A 21695-nucleotide genomic window follows, 5' to 3' on the forward strand; every position below is an offset into this window, starting at 1 on the left:
CGCAGGTAGGACGTACGTACAGTCCCCTAGCGCCAAACACTATGGGGGCGTACGGTCCCCTAGCGCCACGCGCTATTGGGGCGTACGGTCCCCTAACAATAGCCTTATTCCAAATGCAATTTCTGAATAATTCCATATATTTAGATACGAGTGGGTTTTTATCTGATTTGTGATCGTTTTTCAAGATTATAAATTTTTTTATTTTTTTTCAATATCGGATGTTATGATCCAAATGTACAAATATTATGGAATGTATGTAGATCTAGATCTAGATCAAAATAACTGCAAACTTTTCAATACTTTCCAGTTCTATATTCATTTATGTTTATTTTGATATATATATATATATCATTTGACTAGGTGCAAGCATATTTTTTGAGTTTCACCAAAGAATATAAAGTTTTTATTTTCAAATTTTATCCGCATCCAATCAAAATTATGTTGCATAATCACCCCTTACAGGAACCAACGTTGAAAAATACATAAATGAACATTACAGATGTATTCTACAATTTACAATCCATACTGAAAATAAGGTAGATTCTATATATAATAGATCTAGATCTAGATCTAATATGTTGATGTTTATTTGAAGGCCATCTCTATTCTCACCCGGAGTGAGAATAGTGCAGGCGAGTCTTGTGGCTATTCTCACCCGGTGTGCGTTCACCAAATTTTGCGTTCACCCTAAACCACAGAATTCTACACTGTGATAACAGAAAAATTGTAGAATTCTGTGCCGTGAACAAACGTTCCATTACAATTGTAGCCTACTAAAAGCGTACAATTTTGTCTGTGGGCAGTGGAGAGAGAGAGAGAAAGAGAGAGAGGAATAGCGCGAGAATTTCCGGGCAAAACAAAATTAAAATGGCGACCCGCGTAGTTCGGCTCGATTCGAAAAGTTAAATAGCCGTAGCATCTTTGTAGACAACCAAATTTATTTACTTTTGTGTTTTAACATCATTTTTTAACTTTGTTTTGGTCAATTTGATCGTCCACACCGATAGACAGTATTCAGAAAGAGACAGAGAGAGAGAGAAGAGGGGAGGAGTTGATCTTGCGAGAACTTCCGGGCAGGTGAGAATAGCCACTTTCTTATTTGAATTTGTCACCCCAAAGACCTTTTAACTGCCCACTAGTCACCATCTCATTCGCCCTCCCGTAAAAAAAATCGCCCACAAGCCGAAAATAATACGTGGCGAATGAGTTAAACAGTGACAATGTCAAAGTATGAAGTGAGAAATGGCCCATGCTCAAAAGGAGACGGAGAGAGTAGGCCTACGTGGGACTTTGCACCCAGAGGGGAGCAGACTCGATGCTTCAACTTCCATGCATGGTTTGGGTGAACGAAATCACAATTGGGTGCCCACAATTGCTATCAATGCCGTTCAAAACTAGACATAGGGGCTTAGAACATCTCGCCAAACCGACGCTCACCTTATCAAGTTTTAGTCATCCGTTGATACTTGCATCCACCAGTCACTGGACAAAAGAAAAGTAAGAGGCGAAAATAATGTTATTATGACCTTTCACCCTTGCCTTTCACCTTTCGTGTGTATTTTCACTTGTAGAGGAAGAAAAAGGATAATTCGTTTTAATGGCCTTTAATTATACAATGTCTTGAAAAGATAAGAATACAAAGAGCACAGACCCCCTTTTTTTTTTTTTTTTTTGAACAATTGAATTGATTTGAAGGTGACAAGACAACGAGGATAGGGAAGTAACCAGTAGCCACTATGAGCGAATACCAAGGAGATTAAAAGCAATGGAGGATGCTCTGTCGGCGGCACCGCGCGCCTGATAGGAGCCCTCTCTCGCGGCGGAACTGCGGTCTACCTGCGCTGCGCGAATCCCCGACTCACGCACTGAAATCTAGATAAGAAAGAAGGTTTTATTCCGAGGTCCTTGAGATTAGGCAAGTCAATTAGTAAAAATGCCTTGCATATGTGTTGTATTTAAGTGTAAGAACCGATATGATGCTGCAGTGGACCGAAGTTTTCACAGTTAAGTTGTTTTCCTTTAAAAAAAATTGAATGAAAGTGTTTTTATGCCCCCAGCAACACAATTTAGATCATTAACATTCATAAGAGGATGGCTCCGGCGCTACCTGCCAAGGCCAACCCAGGCTGAAAGGGATACAACACCCCAGCAGAAAGACCGAGATACTCAATTTTTTAAAAGTATTCTTATTCTTTTATATATATATATATATATATATATATATATATATATATATATAATTATTATGTGTGTGTATGTATATACATATTATACATTTATATTGTTTTCCATTGTGTATGCAAATTAGATGCTACTGTTGTCTAAATGTAGATATCTGGAGGCTCCATTAGAATATGAAATCAATACTCAACAACAATAATGATGAATATTTTCTATGTTAAAGAAACACCAAACCATATCAGATGAGGGGAGAGGATTGGGTGGGGTGGATAAGAGTTTGAGTCTTGTTAGATAGAACTATACTCGGTTTGATTCTATTGTTGTAGTCTTCACCTAAGATCCCACAATCAATAGTTCCGGTTCACTTAAGATTCTGCTGTTAAAAAATAAACCAAACAAAGCAACATCAAATTTTAATACACAAGAGTCATCACTGAGATAAATTATCCCCTCCCCCCCCCCCCCCCCCCCAGAGTGTAATAAGGGACTAAAAACGCTACTCTCCATATCATACTTTACTGAACAAAACAAAAAAGAAAACCTTCAAAGGTCATCCACGCTCATGCATGCGATCACACCTCAAAAGGTGCTGTTATCTCTTTTTTTTTTTTTTTTGAAATCATTGTGCGCTCTACTTTGTGAAAACCAGGAAACAAAATTATTGTAATCAATAATATTATTATTTATAGACCAAGACATACTGTTAGCAATCAGATAAAGCTGGCATCGACCCTCTGTTGTGTTCGCTATTCCTTACACATAAAGTTAGTCATGGCACACGCCTAGAATCATGCAATCATAATATCTTAAATTCAGTTTTAAAGTATATTTTTATCCATTTCTATTATTAAATATTTTGGCATCTTGAAAGGTTATCTTTATAATTTGGTATGTTTGATAATTTTATGTTACTTGGACAAGTTTTCTTCTTATTTTACACATCTTTCTGATTTTTAAACTAGATTATAACATAAAACTTTTAAAGAATTGAATAGTCCGTATCACATACAGAATCTTTTTTTTTTCTCCCTGTCATTATCCGTCAGCCCGTCAGTTGATCACAATCTCTCTCTCTCTCTCTCTCTTCTCTGTCTGTCTGTCTGTCTGTCTGTCTGTCTGTCTGTCTGTCTGTCTGTCGGTCTGTCCGTCCGTCCGTCTCTCTCTCTCTCTCTCTCTCTCTCTCTCTTTTATTTAATTTTCCCCATTCTCCTTCGTCCCTTCCCAAAGCTCGCCCCTCCTCTTTCATCCCTGCTTCATTCCCTCTTCCTTGCGTGCATTCCCCCACCCCGCCCACCCCCACAACGTGGCCCAGCCCGATAAGATTCTATTAAAAGAACCGCCACAGTTCGAGATTTAGCCCACACTCGGCGGCCATATTTGATCCCCACCGCCGCGTACTGCTCGCGGCGCCGCGAAGAGAGAGAGGAGGCTCCATTAGTTCTAAACTCCTTGGCGAATATTTACTTCGCCACTCCCACTTTCCCAGTGCCTAATTCGTCAGTCTTGGGTGCCTAGTAGTAGTGTAAATCTATGGGTTCAGCTGAGGGAAGCGGGGGAGCAGCAGCCAATGATTAGGCCTACATGGCAGATGGCAGCTGAGGATAGTTCGTTCTAAAAATAGTATGTTATTTTTAGATTTTGCGTTTATCGATGTTCAAAAACCATAACCGGACATTTCACAGAATTAGCCAAGGCCTAGATATCTAGTGCGATTGTGTAGGTCTTGTCCTGAAGAGAGTAGGCCTGAACTCCTAAGCCTAAAAAAGACCACCGCCACAGACAGCTGACAACGAGAGTTGGCTACACGGTAAGCAGTGAAGAACAAGTGTAAGGCAGGCTATCTAAAAATTTCTAATTTTCTAAACTTTCTTTTGACGACAAAGCTGGACCCAAAAACAATACTAGATCTATACTATAGATCTAGATATAGATTTAGATTTCTTGTTCTAATCCAAATCTAGAAGAGTAGGCCTAATTAGTAGTATTTTAATTAATATAATCTAGATCTAGAGCTAGATTTCTAGATCTAAATCTAGATAATAATATAGATCTAGATCTAGATCTATATCTAGAATAGATCTAGATCTAGATTTAGATTTCTAGATCTAGAAATCTAGAATCTTATGTACTCCTAACGTTCTCTAACAATTCGCTTGTGTCTGGATTTGGTCCTTTTTCGTCTTTGGTAATTGTCATTGACCACAGAGATGAGATGTTACCGCAGACCCCTTGACATCTCGTACCAAGAGTAGATCTACTGACCACAGGACCACAGTGAAGAGATGAAAATTAAAATGGTATGGATGGGCATGTCACAAGGTCCACAAGACTTGCCAAAACTATCCTACAAAAAACCGTGCCGTACGCCGTACAAGGAAAGAGAAAGAGAGGAAGGCAGAGAAGGAGCAGGAGGACAACATTAGGATTAGGCCTACACAATGGACAGGAAAGATGACGGGCGACAATCTGAGGAAAGCACAGGACAAAAATAGATGGCGAGAGCTGGTTTTCAGATGCAGTTGGTGCCTCCACGGTTGCCCCAACCACTGGATAGAAAAAGAAGAATTGAATTATCATTGACGTTTAAAATTTTCTACTAACTCGGGATGCCCATTGGGACATGCGATTAAACGTAGAACGACGCAAACTATTTTTAGGTAAATGCAGCCATCTTGTTTGACGTCAAACCAGGATACCCCTCCAATCACATGACTACATCTAAATATAGCCAACCGCATGGCACCAGAGATGGAAGTGTCTATGTATATCAAGCTTTAAAATCTACCTCGCTGTTGGAAGTTCTGATGGCCGAATGGACAGCATGTCTGCGTTTGAAGTCATGCAATTGTTTTATGAGCATGGGATTGAATCCCGGTCCCGGAAGGTTGTATTTTTTTGGGGGGGGGGGGGGGGGGTTTCTTCTCTTCTCCTCCTCCCGACTGACCAACAGTTTGTCCCATAAATTATAATATGTTGCTTTGAAGTTTATTATATTAGTGATGAAGCATGCAGGAGGGGGGGGGGGGGGGGGGGGGGTAGATCTAATCCTCCAGCGTCTTTACAGCAGCAATTTTCGTTCAGTTTATTGTCTTTGCGTTTACTGTGTTTCAATTTCAAGCATCAGCGTTCTTAATCTTACTGTTCTGAGCGTCAACGATCTAGATCTAAGCAATCTATCCATCATGTCCAAGTACTAGGAATTCTGAAATGTTATTAACATACCGAAAGCATATCATTCCTTGCGGTACCTCCATAGCCTTCTTAAAATAATCTGTGGGTATCCCAGGAAGTGATGACATCACATTACTAAAAATAGCAGCCAATCAGGAAGATGTGTCATTCTATGTTGAACTGCATGTCCCTTTGGGGGATCGGGTTGGGTCGTGTTGGTTTGCTAGCCAGAATGAGGGCACAAAGCGGCTATCGTGGCTCAAGCTGATCACGCCCAATTCGTCGCCTCAAAAACAAACGTGGTAACTTGTTTTCAGGCAACTGAGTCGGGCGATCGACCAGACCCCACCTGACCTGGTCCCATCTGCAATTGGCACCTGGAATTAGAGTCATCTAGATTCTAGAATCTAAGCTATTTCAAGATGAGATATAAAGTCCCAAGGCCATTCTTCAGATCAGACCAAGGCCAAGCAAGGCAGTAATGATAGTAAATAAATCGCAGTGTCTATTCGGATACGATCCTTCTAAAGAACAATTTTTCCTTTTTAAAAACCTGTATTGCGTGTCGATTTATTCCAAGAAACGAAACATCCATAATTGGGTTTTTAATTTTATAAATAAAAAATGGAATGCATTTTTTTACAAATTGCAAAGATGCATTGGTCCAAAAAGAAAAAGAAGCCTGTCATTCTCAAAAAGAAAAAGACTCACAAGGTACGGTAACTCGCATTATTCATGCTAGGGTAGAAGGACACAGAGTGGACAGGAAAAACGATGGGTGACAATCTGAGGAAAGCAGAGGACAAAAATAGATGGCGAGAGATGGTTTTCAGATGCAGTAGTGCCCCCACAGTTGCCCCAACCACGGGATAGAAGAAGAAGAAGGACACACATATCTCATGATAATTATATAATATAGACACGCGACATGTGTCCGTAAATAAGACGAAGCCTAGTCTAGATCAAATTGTTTTGAAATAAGAATTGACTGGTCACTCGCATCAGATTAAAGAAAATTGTTAAATAACAATTCAATAAAAAATTGCCAGGATCAGTAGCGTAGCAGAAGAGAGCCATCAATTGTTGACTCTATGCCTGACAATTAAATTAATGGTAATCGGTCATTCCGTTACACAGTCATCTCGTCACACCCCAATTATGTGTGATGAAATGACTTCCCTCATCTCTTGAAAATTCTTATATTAGCCCTAGAAGTGCAGCGTTACCCCAAAAGTAACCCGCCCCAATTGCATTTTCCATATCAAAAGTGCTGAAATTTTCCATTGAAAAGGGTCTGCAGGCTTCATGGGTAGCGTGGCTCACGCCCTATAATATAGGGCCTGCGCGCTTCCAGGGCTTAAGTTTAAAAAACTGTTAGTGTAGAAGAGTTTTTAAAAGTTATAAGTTTATTTTGACGTACCAGTAGAAGGCTGACAACAGAATAAAACTAATCCAGTAGCTGATCAAGTAGACACGACGGACGACTCGTAAAGGCAGAAACAACTGTTGAGAAATCTTTCTTTAAAATAAATACAATTCAACAAAACTACCCCTTGCCCCCCACCTTCACCAATAAAAACAGAAAAAAAAAACTCCACATGTTAATGTTAGGTACTAAGGTAGAAACAAATGTTGGAAAATCTTTCATTAATGACAACTCAACAAAACTGACCCAGTTATGAACAGTGTTGCTGATCTGGTTGGCACAATGACTCGCTCCCCCCCCCCCCCCCCCCCTTGCATACTATGACTGGCCCCGGAATAAAAAAAAAGAAAGTTAATTTAGGAAGTGTAAATTTGGTAGAAGGGCTTTCTTGAGGATTTTTGCAGTGCAACGCTTGCCCCCCCATTCCAGGTTCTGTATGTTTTTTGTCCCCCACACCGGGTGTCGGATCTCTTGTGACAAAATGACTGATATTCACATTAATTACATTAAATTACATTTTTATTGGTCCCTGAAGGGCAATTTGGACAACTTGGTTTATAATGGCAAACAAACACATACGTACTTACACATTAAAATCCGTGAAATCGGCATTTTTAGGCCAGTTTGGAAATTTTTTCAATTATTTTGTGGGTTTTTTTTTGGCTCAACACCTTGTATCTCTTAAAAAAAAACTCTTTTATGTGTGGATTTTATGTAAAAAATGTTGATTAAAGGCACAGAATATGTGAATTTGCAGTTTCTAAGGACTCTTGAGCTATGGAAGTCACCAAACTATTTGGCGGCCATTTTCCTGCTAATTTTACTTCTTACACTTACACCAGGCGACACCACCTCCTTCAATCGCAAATATCTCGACATCTCTTCTAGATAAATGGATATTTTTTTCTGCGAAAGCAAGGCAAATGAAAGGCTTTTAGAGGACACCAATAACTCTTTATGCCCCAAAATTGACACGGTCCTGATTCCACTGCGTCGTGACGCAAATACATAATGCATAAATACTTACACATATATATACATGGATTACACCAATACAGAACACTTCACAACTGTGCCATTGCTGGTTGCCACTGTGCAGCACACTGTTTTTTTAGCTAGGGTTGTCATATCTTGCTCAAGGACACACCCCAGTGAGCCTATGTGATCCCCGATGCAGAAAGGTTGTATAAGATAGTGTTGATAGGATGCTCTTTTTGTTTTTTGTTGCAGAGGCTGGTGAAAGCATGCTGTTAATTTTATTCCAGCAGAGAACAAGTGAAGTATATGATTGGATTTTATTATTACATGATTTCATTATTTTTGCTGTCCCCAGGACTTTGTGACTGAGAAGAGGCATCAGTATGGTGTGGAATCTTAGCGATTTGTGCCTTTTGTGCGTTCAACAAAATTTAGACAAGTATCCTGACATTGGTTCAAGTTTGCCAACTCACTATAAGGAAGTTTTGGTGGATCGTCTTGCCTGCCATGACAGATATGTCCCAGAGCAAATTGCTCATATCAGCAGTAATTTGTTCTCAAGTCGTTTAAGGCATATATGCTTTGACAGGTATGCTTTATAGTGTATAGTGCAATTTTGAAATAAGAGGTAGTGAGCGATGTACTCTAAGTGACATATGTAGGAGGAGGAAGGAAAGTAAAGATGAGTGGGATTGGACTTTTCAAAAGCTAACTTGTCTTGAATTGTTAAACATTATCTTAGGTTAAAGTTTTAACTCTTTGATGTTTTGTAATGGGCATTTATTGATTTATTCTGTTTTGGTCAAAAGGTTTTAGGGAAAGTAGGTGTGAAATGTGCACTCAGTGTGACAGTCAGTTGTTCTAGGGTCTTTTCTGCCTTAAAGAAGTTTGGCCTTAAATTTTACGGGAATTATTTATTTATGTAGAATTTAAACTGTTGGTGTTTAAAGGTGTATTTATTAAAAATGTGCAGTTCTCTTTGTCTTGAAAATTTTTTCATCCTTTATATAAATCTTGTGCATTTAATATGTAAGACTATATTTAGTTTGTTATTGTCTTTTTTCTTCATCAGATGCGATCAGATCAACGATAAAGTTCTTCAGCTGCTCGGAAATTCAAAAGCCTCTTTTGAGTCCATTGTTCTGAAAAATCTTAACTTTGTCAGTGGTATGTTTCCAGTCAGATTGTGCACCTGTTCACTGTGACACACTCGGTTTCGAGCATTCATACACATGCATACATATAGGCTTATATATATTTGTTATTGGATCTGCAAGATGGTGTTTGTGGTAAAAGTTTGATTTTTGTTATTTGGCTCTGACTAAAATGACAAAGATTTTAAAAAATAAAAACATTTAGACTGAAACTATGTCGTTACTTTTGATGGTGCATGTGGAAAAGTGATCAAGTTTGGTTGTCATGTTTTAACTCTCAGATGCTACACAAGAACTTCCAAATGTCTGTGATCTATGACTTTTTTTGTTGTGGATCGTTCGGACTGTAACCGGTATTATATTTCAAAATCATTTTTTAAAAAGATTTCTTACGAATTTTTAATTTGCAACAGAATTGTAAAAATCAGCATTAAGAAGGGTATAATAGACCCAAAGATATTGTTTGGTAGAAAAGTCTCTGTTTTTGTTATAAGATATTGCTTATGAAAGGCATGAATATAATACTGATGACATGTTTGTATATTAGGAGTAAATTTCTTTTTAAAGCTTTATATTTAGGGGATTTCCTCAATAATGAAGAGACTTAACCAACAGGCATTGCAATAATTCATAGATTTGAGAAAATTTTGTGTCTGAATTGTCCCTTTCACCCATGATATGTTCAAAAGCTGTATGGTTACATTCTTGATGGAATTTCAAGTTAAATAACTTTTCTATTTTATGGAGAATTCCTTTCATTTTACAACTTTTCTTTTTTCAAGTTGTACTTTTTAGGTAGGATGGGCAAACATAAAAATATTCCCCTATTTTACTATTTTTTGTTTTAAATATGTAAAGTTAAATGTTGCCACAATGTGGTGGAATCAGGCGATCATCAATTTTTGGGCATGTGGAGTTATTAGTACTATGTTAAAGATTATTCAATTATTTATCTTTCGATGAAAAAAATGCTCATCTATTAATATGAATAGAAGTCGAGCTATTTACAATTAAAGGAGATGAGGGTCGCCTAGTTTCAGAAGCAGAATTAATGAGAAAATGGACACCAAAGTTTTATGACTTCCATAGCTTGAGAGTCCTTAGAAACTAAAAATTATCTTTTTTTTGTGCCTTTATTCGACGTTTTTTTAAAAGTAAAATCCACACAAAAATATGTTTATAAATAGACATAAAAATTGTTGGGCCAAAAAACAAAATTTTGACAGAAATTGCCGAACCGGCAGAAAATGCAGATAACTGCGATTTCATTATTTTGACGAGCGCCTGATTTCACCACAATGCCTGACAATCAAATCGGAAAGCAAATGTGAACAAAACATTCTTACTTCATGCATATTTTTAGCTATCACATGATAAATGATAATTTACATGGATTATGTTTAATCCTTCTTCAGATGCTGGAGTTCAAGCAGTCACAGAGAGGCAGAATGCTTTGGTTATTCTACACATGAAGTATTTGCCGCTCATCACACAAAAATCTCTCACATCCATTTCCTCTCCGGTGTTGTCAACTTTCAAACTGAGACATACCCATCAAGTGAGCAAATCCTGGTGCTCACAAGCAGGTAAGACAATTTAGAGAATAACAGAACGAATCATTTTTTCTTTTTTTGTACTATTCTGAAAGTCTTGTCATAATTTAGCTTTGTAGCTGCCCCATCAGAGGAGTCTTAATTAACCATTCATCGACTAGAGGCACTGGAGGTGCCAATAGGTCTAGATCTTGAGGTAAATTTACAAAAGTCTGCGAGTGGTTTGTTATACTAAACTGCTAGATCTACACGGGTCGGCATCATGTGTCTGGGATAGACCATGAATCCAGCTTTTTTGTAGTCGTTTTCAGAGCAAAGGTGATCCGATGGCAGTTATCCATTAGTGTACATATGGATAAGGAACCACAATAGAATTGAAACTTAGGAACTATACAATAACTCTACCTGTGAGGCGATCCTGGTGGAACAAAGACAGTTTGTGATCTACGGAAGTATTAAAGTTTTAATTCATCGGAGCAGGTATATTAAGTTAATGAAGTATAGTGGTAACGAATGCAAACTGAAATAATACTATAAATAGAGAAATGAATAACTTGTCCATATATTATTATAGTAATGCAGTGGAAATTGGCTTGTTAGAATCATGTTCTTTTCCTGACATAATTATGGGGGTTTTTTTTCCAATAATTTTCCTTTTTTTTAATGGTTTAAAAAAATATATTTTAGGGGGATATTTCCCCTGTCCCGGTAGTTCAGGGCATGTAACAGGACAGTCCCCTTTTAAGAGTTTAGGGTTAAGTTTTAAACTCTTCAATATTTCCCCTGTTGTGAATGTCATCACTAAAAGAAGAGGGGAATGGGTTTATTTCTAAGAGGAGAAGGGGTTTATGCTTACCTCTATGTCTATCTCTTTTTGTTTTATTTCAAACTCTCTAGTGATAGGTTGTCTAAGTATTTTTTAATTGACTTTTAAAACTTATATAAATGATTTACTAATAACATGCACTGTTCATAAGTACCCAAAGTCTTTGTCATACTCATTGTCTTTTAAGGTAACAGGATAATTTAGTCACTCTTTAGTAAACTGTGGGTGACTTTTTACTTTTCTTTGTCGGCAGTTCTGCAAGACTTTTTCGCACGCAACCCAAACATCAAGACCTTGAAGATAGATACAGAAACTGAAAACATTCCAGTAATTGCTCGTGGGCTAACCTCGTCCTTGGTGAGTTGGCACGTGCAAGTTGGGTCAAATAAGCTGCACATCTCTGAGTGAAATTGATGCTCTCATAGGTTTCATTTTGAACATTACTCAAAATCTGCGCTTAGTTAAGCCTTTACATTTCTATGATTCTTGCGTCTTGATAGACAGTCTTAAAGTAATAATATGCATGATAAAGCTTTGCTCGGGCAGTAGACATAAAGGAAGTAGTCTGCCCAAGTACTTCTCCCCTCCCTTCAAATCTTGACTTCCTTGATATGCTCGAAAGGAAGGACGTGGTCAATGTGTTTAGAATCAAGGAAGGCGTAAGAGTGTGTCCCACTATTTAACAGGCTTAACATGGAATTTTTTTATGGGTAGGGGCTTTTTTAAAATTTTGCCCAGGTGGCCTAACAACCTACTCTTCTATGTTTTTCAACCACCAAGTGATCTTTAACATGAGCAACCTGCATACAGGACCTCTGAAATTTTTTATACTTACCTGAGAAGACCTATAAACTTATATATTAACAATTTTAGAAAACACTAAGGTCTAATGTTTTGCAGAAAAGTATGAAGCTCATTTTAAAGAATGTCAAGTGAGGAAATTGATCCAAGATCACTACCAAGTCAAAAGATTTGTGAAGTGTATGCACAGGGATAAAATAACATACCAAAAAAGCTGGCTCAAGTCGATATTTGTAACTACTTGTTTACAGGTTTAGGCCCATGTAAATTTGATTTGGTTGCTTTTGAAAGTTTACTCATTCATTTTTTTTAGCCATTTAGCTGCTAGATTTTCAACTTTTGAAATCAGTGGGAGTACACAATGTTGTTTTTGTAGACTAAAAGATGTAAACTGTATCTTCACAAATTTTTGATGCACTAATTTTTTTTCCACCTGACCTTCAAAATATTTCTGGATTTGTTTTTTAATTCACTATTTGCTTTCTTCTACAATTAAACTATGCTGTTTGTTTGACATAAGGTGATGCAGGGTGTTAATAGGCACTCTGTTTTGGTCTGCCCCTTTTACTTCTTTTCAGTATTACTATTGTCCTAGAGTGTCCCTTTTCTTATGTGGATATTATCATGCCAATTTCTTTTATATACCACAAAAGAACAGCATTGGCATCGACATATATTTTGTAAAAGTCATTGTTTTACATATGCATTTGATAATTATTTATCTTTTCAGAATGAACTGGCTATCAGTTTTCAATCAGTCACCGATTCTTTGATTGAGGTTCTTGCTGAATGCTGTCCAAATCTTCAAAGGTTTGTTTCTTTTGTTTTAGGCTCAAATTTACAAAATGTAATGAGGTGCCAGGCTTAGCTTTTAATGACTTCTCTGTCCACTTTCAATCATCCTTCATGGGGAATATGTGATTTCATTACATGCACTTCATGGAACAATGGCTCAATGAACTTGTCAGTTTAGTAGTGAGGGAGGGAGTGAGTTAGATTATTAAGAGGGAGAGAATGAGAGGTACAGAAAAATTTGGATGTGTTGATATTATGCTATGTGTGTATCATGTATATTTGTTTATCACAGAAACAAATGAAAGCACACAGTTAACATCTTAAAGATCAATAAAATATAGATCTATCTTATCCTATCATGTCTTATCCTTGTCTGATTATTGAAGCCATGAGAAGGCATTGCATTATAATTTTCCTCTTTTTTAAAATCCTTTCCAGGCTGGATCTGAATGGAGCAAAGCTGGTTGGCAAGGAATCTCTCATAAAAGTATGAAATATTTAATATTTCTCAATTTATGTATTCAGTACTTGTTATGCTTTTCCAATACACTGTGTCAGTATTATTTCAGTCTCATGAAAAGGGGCAACACGAAGTTAGGTTCACTTCCTCAAAATGTTCCCAATATTGCTTCTGTGTAAACCAGCAAGCTTGCAGCTGGGGAAAATCGAGGCGGAAAAGTGTCTCAGCATCAGGACAACAGAGGTGGAGGAAGAGAGGAAGGCCAATATCTATCTGGGAATGAGATCTGGAGGCAGATTTTAGGCATATGGGGCACAGCTGGCTGGAGGTAGAGAAGATTGCTTTGAACAGAGACAGATGGAAAGTCCTTTTTGGCAGCTATTACCCAATACCACAGTGAAAGAGGCAAATGATGATGATGAGCAAGACGTGTTGTTGGAACACTAGAACTCAAATACAACATACTGAGGATGGGTGCTTATCTCTCTGTGAATGTGATAAAATGCCTGTTTGCTTAATGAAGCCTTTGCAAAACATTAAGCTTGTTTGCTTAATGAAGCCTTCTGTGTTGTAATTAGACTTAATTTTATGTCACATTTTAAGACCTTTCCTCTATGCAGCTGTTATGACAATTATGGGAGTTAAAATGAGATCAGATACCTGTTTGGAATAATCAACATCTAGAACTAGAATGGATGCCATGGTTGCATTGCAAAATTGTCTGTGATGCCTTATACCAAATGCACACTGCTAATTGAATTCATTTGACTCATTCAGGGCCAGTCAGATTTTCCTTCATGGGAAAAGCAACAGCTGCCATGTTTATACAGTTTGACCAAATTCAACTAAATTCAATGTGACCTTCAAAACCAAACGCATTCGGTGTTCAAGGTTACAAATGGAATCAGTTGTATTGTGTCAAAATGGCAGCATTTGCCCTCCATGAAGGAAAATCTAGCTGACGGCAACTCAATTTGATTGAATCAGATTGACATTGTGCACTGGGTATTAGAGTTCCTCTCTTCTTGCAGCTGTTCCAAGCCTGCACTCAGCTGCTTGAGCTTGACCTGGGCTATTGCAGTCGCCTAGCGGCTGCTCCAGAAAACGAAGCCCTATGGACCCTCCCGCAGTCTCTGACCTCTTTGTCATTGTGTGGTATGATGATGCCCGATGAGAAGATCCTTGTGGAGTGTATCACGCGTTTACCTCATGTGAGGAAACTGAAACTGTGCGGGGTGCCAGCTTTAAGTGACAGTTCCCTAGCTCAGGTAGGTTGCAACACAACCTTCACACTTCTTGTTAATATTCCATGTGAATCAGTGTACAGAGTTTGTCTGTCCGTACTTCCATCCCTGTGTCATGGCTTTAGATTTATATTTGTAAGCTCTCTATTCAGTTTGCTGACAACAACGTACATATCATTTGTTTTACTTTGGAGCAGTTAAGTGGTTCCTATGGTTGTAGGTTTTCAAGCAAAGGAAACATAAAAAAAGATTCTGTACGTTTGGAAAAGTGCTTACAAAATTATTGTTTTTACATCAGTTTTGATTAACTTTGTTCACATAAACATTACTTTTTATAATAATATGTTGGATCTGTTCATTTTCATTTCAGATCGTAGAAAAGATTGGTCATCAGCTAACGTCTGTCAATCTTAGTGGAGTTTATGCACAAGAAATCAGTGATGAGGGCTTGGAGTCTGTCGCAAAATACTGCACCAACCTTGAGGCATTGCACATTAGTCTTCTGAAAAACATTACAGGCATAAGCCTCAGGCCAATCTTTGCAGATGCACAGAGGGCAGCAAAGATCAAAACTCTCTGCATCAATAGCAGACTGGTAAGGGCCATTGTGAGGAAGATGTATAGTTATGTCATCTCATGCCATGATGATTAAGATGTTATTTCCTCTTTTAACAATGAAGGAGTCCTGCCAAATCACCATTTCTGTTCTGCCCCCCTTATTTTTTTTGCGGGATGGGGGTGGTATGCAAGGTTTTACAATTTTCTGCTTATATTGCTTAGATTAGTTATAATGCTTTTTATTTTGGTTGCATTTGAATAATATTCATTCTGTAAGGATTCTGTAGTCAAAGTAAACCAAGTAGGCCTACTTTTGTCTTCTTAACTCTTTTGTGTATACTATGTATGCTTTGGGGTGGGGTGGGGTTTGATTTAGCACCGTGTATGACACTTTTTCCAAGACTCATGTTTAAAAGAAAACATTTGTTTAAGGAGGCAGGAACTTTACTTAGTCACACTTCTGTGGATTGTGTTTTCAGATGGACATCAGTGTTCTGGACCAGGTGATGTGCAGCTGTCCCAACCTGGACGTCTTGGATATGTCAGGGCTCGCATGCGTGACTAATGAGATGTTGATCTCCCTGGCTGACCATTCCCCCAACCTAACACAGATCTACCTTAAAGGATGTAAACAGGTATTTTTTTGCAGTGTCATATAATGATTTTTGTATTTTCATGAACTTACTTCAAGTGCCCAAAAATTCTTGACCTACAAATGGAAAAAAATGATTCTTTATGACTTCTTTATTTCTTTTTAATTGTCTTTTTATCTGACATTTTCCTGCGTATGAGGTAAGATATTACCATGGTTCATTTTGTTATTTTTAACGTATGGTCTCAACTAAAGTTGTTCTGAAGTTCCTTTGGGAAGGTCTTGGATTTGGATTGAGGAGCAAAAGTCCAGAAGATTTCTTAAATTTTGTAAGCCTCTGCAGTTGTTCCATTATTTGTCAAATATTTCATCAACCTTGTAAAACAAAAGTATTTGTGCAGGTTTCTTTTAACAAAATTATTGATGATAAGTAGAAGTGTATTACAAGACACTGGTAGTTTGTTAACATTGTTAGTTAATGCATCCATTAATCTGGAAACATATAATGACTTTTTCTTTGCAAAAAGGAATTAAGAATCATTCGACTTTCGCTGGTTGTGAAAGGTCTTGGAAAATATATCTGTGCTCCTGGAACTTGTTAGGTTTTAAGTTTTCACTTCCTTTCTACTGATAATTTATTAATCTTTTGAAACAGGTTACAGATGCTGGTGTGTGTTACCTCTCAGGCATTTGCCCCTTGAAGTGTTTGGGTCTGTCAGGAATTCATACGCTCACAGACAAGAGCATATTTTGCCTGGCCAGTAGCTGTCCTCATCTAGAGGAGGTCTACCTGAATGGCTGTGCCTGTGTTTCACCTGTTGCAGTTCAGTACTTAAAGGTGGGTATCTCTGTGTTTACCACTCAGGCATTACGTTTCACTGCGATAACAATATTCTGTGAATGGGAGGAAATTGGGGATTTCAAGAACAGCACAAAGATCATACCTCCTCCAACCTCATCAAGCCAATCTTCTTTTCTTCCTCTGTCAACAAGCAATTGGTCTCCACTCTCCTTCCCATAAGTTTGAATGGATATGTTTTACCCAATGCTATTTTGAATAAATCTTCTAAAAAGTAAAGTCTATTTTCTGTGACAATGAGAGGTCCAGCTTTTTGTGTATCTTTGGTTTAACACATTCACCCAAAAACTAGCTCCTTAAAGTCTTACCCTCTCTGCTCGCTATATGCTGTCAATTTTTCTATGCCTGGTTACAGAAAATATGGAAAGCAAAAGCAGTACCCATGTGGGTGTATGGAGGATGCCACTTGTAGGATTTACTTCTATACTTTCTGTCTTTTGTTTCTGACTGCAGTAAATGACCATTACTGTGTCAATGTGCTTCTCTTCACTCAAACAAACATTAGTACCCATACTGAAGGCATGAGGTTTTTCCCAGTTGAGGCCTAAGCATTTTGCAATCTGAACAAAATCTCAGGCATTCCTTGACATTGATGTTTTAAAACAGAACTATAGTATCGAACTTACAAGTCTGAAATTTGGGCAAATTTTATTTTTCCCAGAATTGATCGCTCGAAGATCTTCTTGCCTCTTGTCTCAATAAAGTCCAAATTCATAAACTTAGAAAAGACCACATTGGCCCGAAATTTATAGTCCAAATTTACTTAATGAAAAACCACATTAGAGCAAAACATGCACAACAATTTTCTGCTTTACACAGGCACACTTTTTAACATTCCAGTACCACATTTTTGCTTTAAAAAACCTTGGCGTACAGTTTGTTGCTTTTTAGGAATCTGTTAACATAATTATTAAGGAAGGCTGTCTTATAATAGGAGACTGCAGTATTTACCTGCTTTGAGGACTAATGTGAATTATACCTGGAAGTTTTTTAATAATGGGTGGGATGTATTCACATGTGTTTACTAGTTTCGCACACTCACACACAGGCACATTTAAACACACACACACACACACACACACACACACACACACACACACACACGTACACTTATGTTGGCACACACACACACTTGCCTGCTCACACACACGCACACACATATAAAGTTTAACAGAAAGTGCATCTGCTACGAGGTAGGGCCTTATTTCAAGTCATAATGCCGAAATATATATATGATGCTCTGAAGAGAAGTACATCTATTCAGTTGTATTTATCTGCATTTTTTGGGCATTTCTTCAACAGAGCAAATTTATTCTTTAATGTTTTTACTGTTAAAAAAATGGGGCGGGGTTGTTTTTTTGGGGGGGTGGGCTGCTAAAGGTATCTTTATTTCAAAATATTAATAATAATAATAATAATAAATAATAAATAATAAATAGCATTTGTATAGCGCATATCCCCGCTCAACAGTAGGCTCTATGCGCTTTACACTATATTATTACCCCAGCAGACCATAGAACGCTCCAAAACATTCTCAGCTTCCCGGGAAGCATACAGTGCAAGCAGCTGATTAAGCGCTCAAACACTAACAAACTGACAAGATCTTTCGCTGTCTATAGTCGGGTACCCATTCCCACCTGGGTGAAGTGGGGAAAATTCGTGTAAAGTGCCTTTCCCAAGGACACAACGTCGGGCCCCTGACGGGATTCGAACCCACGACCTTACGGTTGCGAGTAATATATTAATAACTGTTCTCTTTTTCAATGTTTACCCTTCAGGACCGTTGCTTGAGAAGATTACGGGTGAAGCACAACATACCCAATGCCAGCCCAAATCAGTTGATGGCTAAGAACTTGGATACAGGAGAATTTTGCCGGGCAGACCTTCTCTAGCTCTACACAAACTCTGGTTTTTGTTTGCACGTTAATTGCTCTGCCCCCAGCTATCTGTGATGATTTGGACTGTATTTTACACCTTTTCTTTGGAATACACGTTTACACTCACAAGTGTCATAGACTTGATGAACAAACTGTGATTTGTTCAAAGCGCTTGAGGTAAACAAAACTGACTGTTGACCCTGTGATGGTAAGGGTCTAGTTGAGGTCTCTGTGACTAAAATAAGTCAAGACTATCTTTCCTGCATGATGTTATGGCTGTCTTCCATGTTGGTAACCTCAGAGAGTGGGGACCCCCGGATGCGCCTAGTAGGTCTAGTATGTTCCAAATGAAGACCTCATCTAGACATTTACCCCTGTGATTTTTAATTATTATTTTTTACGGCAGCTTTTCATTGCATTATAACGGGTGGATGACATCAGATTATCACAATCATTTGTAAAGTGTTTTTTCTGAGAAGTGGAATTGACTAATTTCGTACTACACCACATTGTGCTTTATTTTTTGTGCATGATGGTTGATTTATATGACATAATTTCATATGAAAGTAACAATATGAAAGACAACCAGGAATAACATTTTTTTTACGTTTAAACATAGAAAACTAACCAATGTACTGAGCACCACAACTTGACATTTACATTTTTCTTGCATGCATTCTATATAATGCAGAAGAAAAACAAAAAACATATATACTTGCTCACATGTTGTTAATGTGTTGCATCTTACTAATTAACTTAATTAAACCACGAATCCGACATGTCTAGGAAATGATTTTGTGAAATTCATTCAGTTCAGTGTTGTATGCTTTACTTTTTGGAAATTTAAATAGTTATTCTTGTTCGTATGTATCATAAATTTTCATAGCTTTGCATTTGCATAAATCAAGGATCAGTTCCAATAATTTATAGTTGTAGCACACAGATATTGCTATTGGACCACAGTTGTTAACATTTTTTTGCTTAGAAAAGGCTTCTGAAAGAAATGTTGTCATCGCAGAGCCAAGAAAGTACTTTTACCCTATTCCATTTCACAACCGAGTTATTTTGGCCTGCTATATACCTGCACTTTTTTATCTGAATATGCCCAGTTTCAAATTATTTTGATGCCACACAGCTAAAGGTTCAAGGAGGATATTTTGGTTTTCTCTCTTTTTCTGAAAATCTAAAGTATCTGATATCATGTTACAAATGTAGTGCTTTCATAATTGTGTTGATCAAATACAGATACTTTAAAAAAATCTTTTTTTTCTTTTTTTTTTTCTTTGTTTAGTTTTTAAGATTATTTTTTTATTATCATGGGTTGTTTTTTTTACTTCTGAAGTCTTGTATCTTTTAAGCGTTTTTGTTCTCATGAATTCAATATTAAGGCTTGTTCCATTCTCTAGTACTTTCTATTTTTGTATTGTTCTCGACAACTTTCCTTATGTCTCTTCTTTCTCGTATTTCTGGCCTCTCTTACTTCCATAACAAGTGGTATGAGGATGAAGTGGTAGGTCTTCTTTCTTAACTATGCTCTTTTTTGTTTCTGTGTGTATGTCTTGTTTTTCCCAGTGACTGTTTCTTTACTAGCGAGCTTCTCTCAAACCTCTCTCATTCCTTTTTTGCGTAGACCCCCAGTACCTTCTAAATGAAAAGCTTAAGGTAGTGAACAACAGTTGATAAGTTTGTCTTGCCATTTTTTACTGCTTGGGGAAGCTAATGTCCTTTATTTGAAGAAGTAGAAGTCAGAGACTGTTTACTTATTGATGACCATCTTCATGACAGAGTATTTCCCCTCATGTTTGAATATGTTTATGGATCCAGCTATTTGGCATAGATTTTTTTTTTTGGTGGCAAGCAGCAGTATGGCCTGCTGGACTCGAAAGACCAAATATCATTTACACAATTTTTCAATAGTTGTGCATGTTAGACATCCTAGATCAGACAAGCGTTCTGCCCTAGAGGCGACTTGTACTGTCTGTTCTGCTCCATGGTACAGAAACTGAATGAAGCTCCAGCTATATCTTCCTCTCCCCTTGAAAACTGTGATTATTTGCTTCAGATAGTAAACACAACTTATACTCTGTGGAAGAGAGATGAAATTTTTGTCAAGAAAAGAGAATGCGAAATTAGCTTTTTGTTATTTTCAAATCATATACAGTACAGTACTTGTAATGAACACTTAACAAAGCAGAAAACTTCCATTACTGGCAGTGTCTGATTTAGTCTTAACAATTCTTACTCTGTTAAGAATCTCAGCTTCAGTGCCAGGCATTCCTCGCATTGCATAATTTTTTTCCAGCAAACAGGTCAAGAGGTTTCCAAGCTGAAATTTTAGTTTAGGCAATACATTTGGTTTTGGCCATACGCACAAAGCCAGGAAATATGTGTCTCTTCTGGATCCATCTATAAGTTGTCATCACATTGAAGTGCTGTGTGTGGGTGGTTGGTGGGTGCTCTGGTGTGGTTTGCTCCTTTCCTACATGTATTGTCCTTATCTCTCCTCCTTTTTTATGTATGTTACTCTCTTGTTACATGTCTATTCTTCATCACTTATATGACCTTATTGTGTTGCAAGTGCCATTGAACTCTTACTAATACTAAAAAAAGAAAGTGAAGGTGTTGTGCAAAATTTCAGTTGCCAGCATCTGAGAACTAGAAAAACACTTTTAATTTTAGTAGCAACTTGATAATGATAATGTATTTCATGGCTTCAGAGTTTTTTTCTTGCCTAACATATGTGGATAAAATGTCTTAGATACAGTCTGCTATGTCTTTACAGATCTTATTTTGTCCACTGGGTGGCCTCCTTAGATGTAACTGTCATCTATGTTTATATCATATGCACAGTCAGTAATATAAAATTGAAAAGTTGCTATTTCCGTTCCAACTCCTTGTTGACTCCTGCCTCAACATGTATGTGTAGTATAACATATATATAAAATAAACAGTTCTAGATGCTTGAAAGATGAAATCCAACTCCAGTACTGTTTTGTGGTGGGTTAAGTCCATTCATCATTACAAACCTTTTTTTTATAGCTTGAAGTTTGAACTATTCACACAGGAGGTTTTCTGGGTTATCAAGTTGTGCCAAAGGGCTTTTGTGACAAGTGACTTGTAACGCAGACAGTTTCTGTCCCACTGTTTAACTGGGGGTTTTTTCAGCAATATATTGTTTATATTACTGCCTTGGAATTCTATTGAATTGAGCATTTATATC

General features: G+C 37.5%; 2 protein-coding genes across 5 annotated transcripts in view; one reads left to right on the forward strand and one right to left on the reverse strand.

The window, feature by feature from the left end:
* The window catches only part of LOC101860003 (alpha-methylacyl-CoA racemase), a 25890-nt gene extending 19056 nt beyond the window's left edge, over positions 1–6834 (reverse strand). The window contains exons 1-2 of one of the 3 annotated variants that reach the window (XM_013079138.2): positions 6773–6819; positions 1438–1482 (exon numbers count right to left, since the gene is read on the reverse strand). The gene's annotated coding sequence lies outside the window, so the exon portion shown is untranslated. Of the gene's footprint in view, positions 1–1437; positions 1591–6772 lie in introns of those variants that run through there. The other 2 variants (XM_013079140.2, XM_005092140.3) reach the window with 2 other exon arrangements.
* On the forward strand, positions 3741–19736 carry LOC101848944 (F-box/LRR-repeat protein 4). Of its 2 annotated transcripts, none has more exons than XM_013079143.2 (12): positions 3741–4008; positions 8112–8345; positions 8829–8923; positions 10326–10496; positions 11543–11646; positions 12821–12900; positions 13324–13372; positions 14377–14613; positions 14960–15184; positions 15627–15782; positions 16395–16577; positions 18377–19736. In XM_013079143.2, the coding sequence occupies exons 2-12, from the start codon at positions 8140–8142 to the stop codon at positions 18488–18490; spliced, it is 1620 nt and encodes a 539-aa protein (XP_012934597.2). In that variant the 5' UTR covers positions 3741–4008; positions 8112–8139; the 3' UTR covers positions 18491–19736. The 2 variants fall into 2 exon arrangements, with proteins under 2 accessions (XP_012934597.2, XP_005092238.2); XM_005092181.3 differs by having other exon boundaries at positions 3742–3988.
* The last annotated feature ends 1959 nt before the right edge of the window (positions 19737–21695 follow it).

The sequence above is a fragment of the Aplysia californica genome, unplaced genomic scaffold (genome assembly GCF_000002075.1).
Source record: "Aplysia californica isolate F4 #8 unplaced genomic scaffold, AplCal3.0 scaffold00041, whole genome shotgun sequence".
Lineage (NCBI taxonomy): Eukaryota > Metazoa > Mollusca > Gastropoda > Aplysiida > Aplysiidae > Aplysia > Aplysia californica.

Bases quoted from the DNA above. Each gene is read 5' to 3' on its own strand.
- LOC101848944 (XM_013079143.2), top strand. From the start codon at position 8,140: ATGGTGTGGAATCTTAGCGATTTGTGCCTTTTGTGCGTTCAACAAAAT. The intron at 10,497-11,542 runs GTAAGACAATTT...CTTTGTCGGCAG, and splicing joins ATCCTGGTGCTCACAAGCAG to TTCTGCAAGACTTTTTCGCA. The intron at 15,185-15,626 runs GTAAGGGCCATT...TTGTGTTTTCAG, and splicing joins TCTGCATCAATAGCAGACTG to ATGGACATCAGTGTTCTGGA.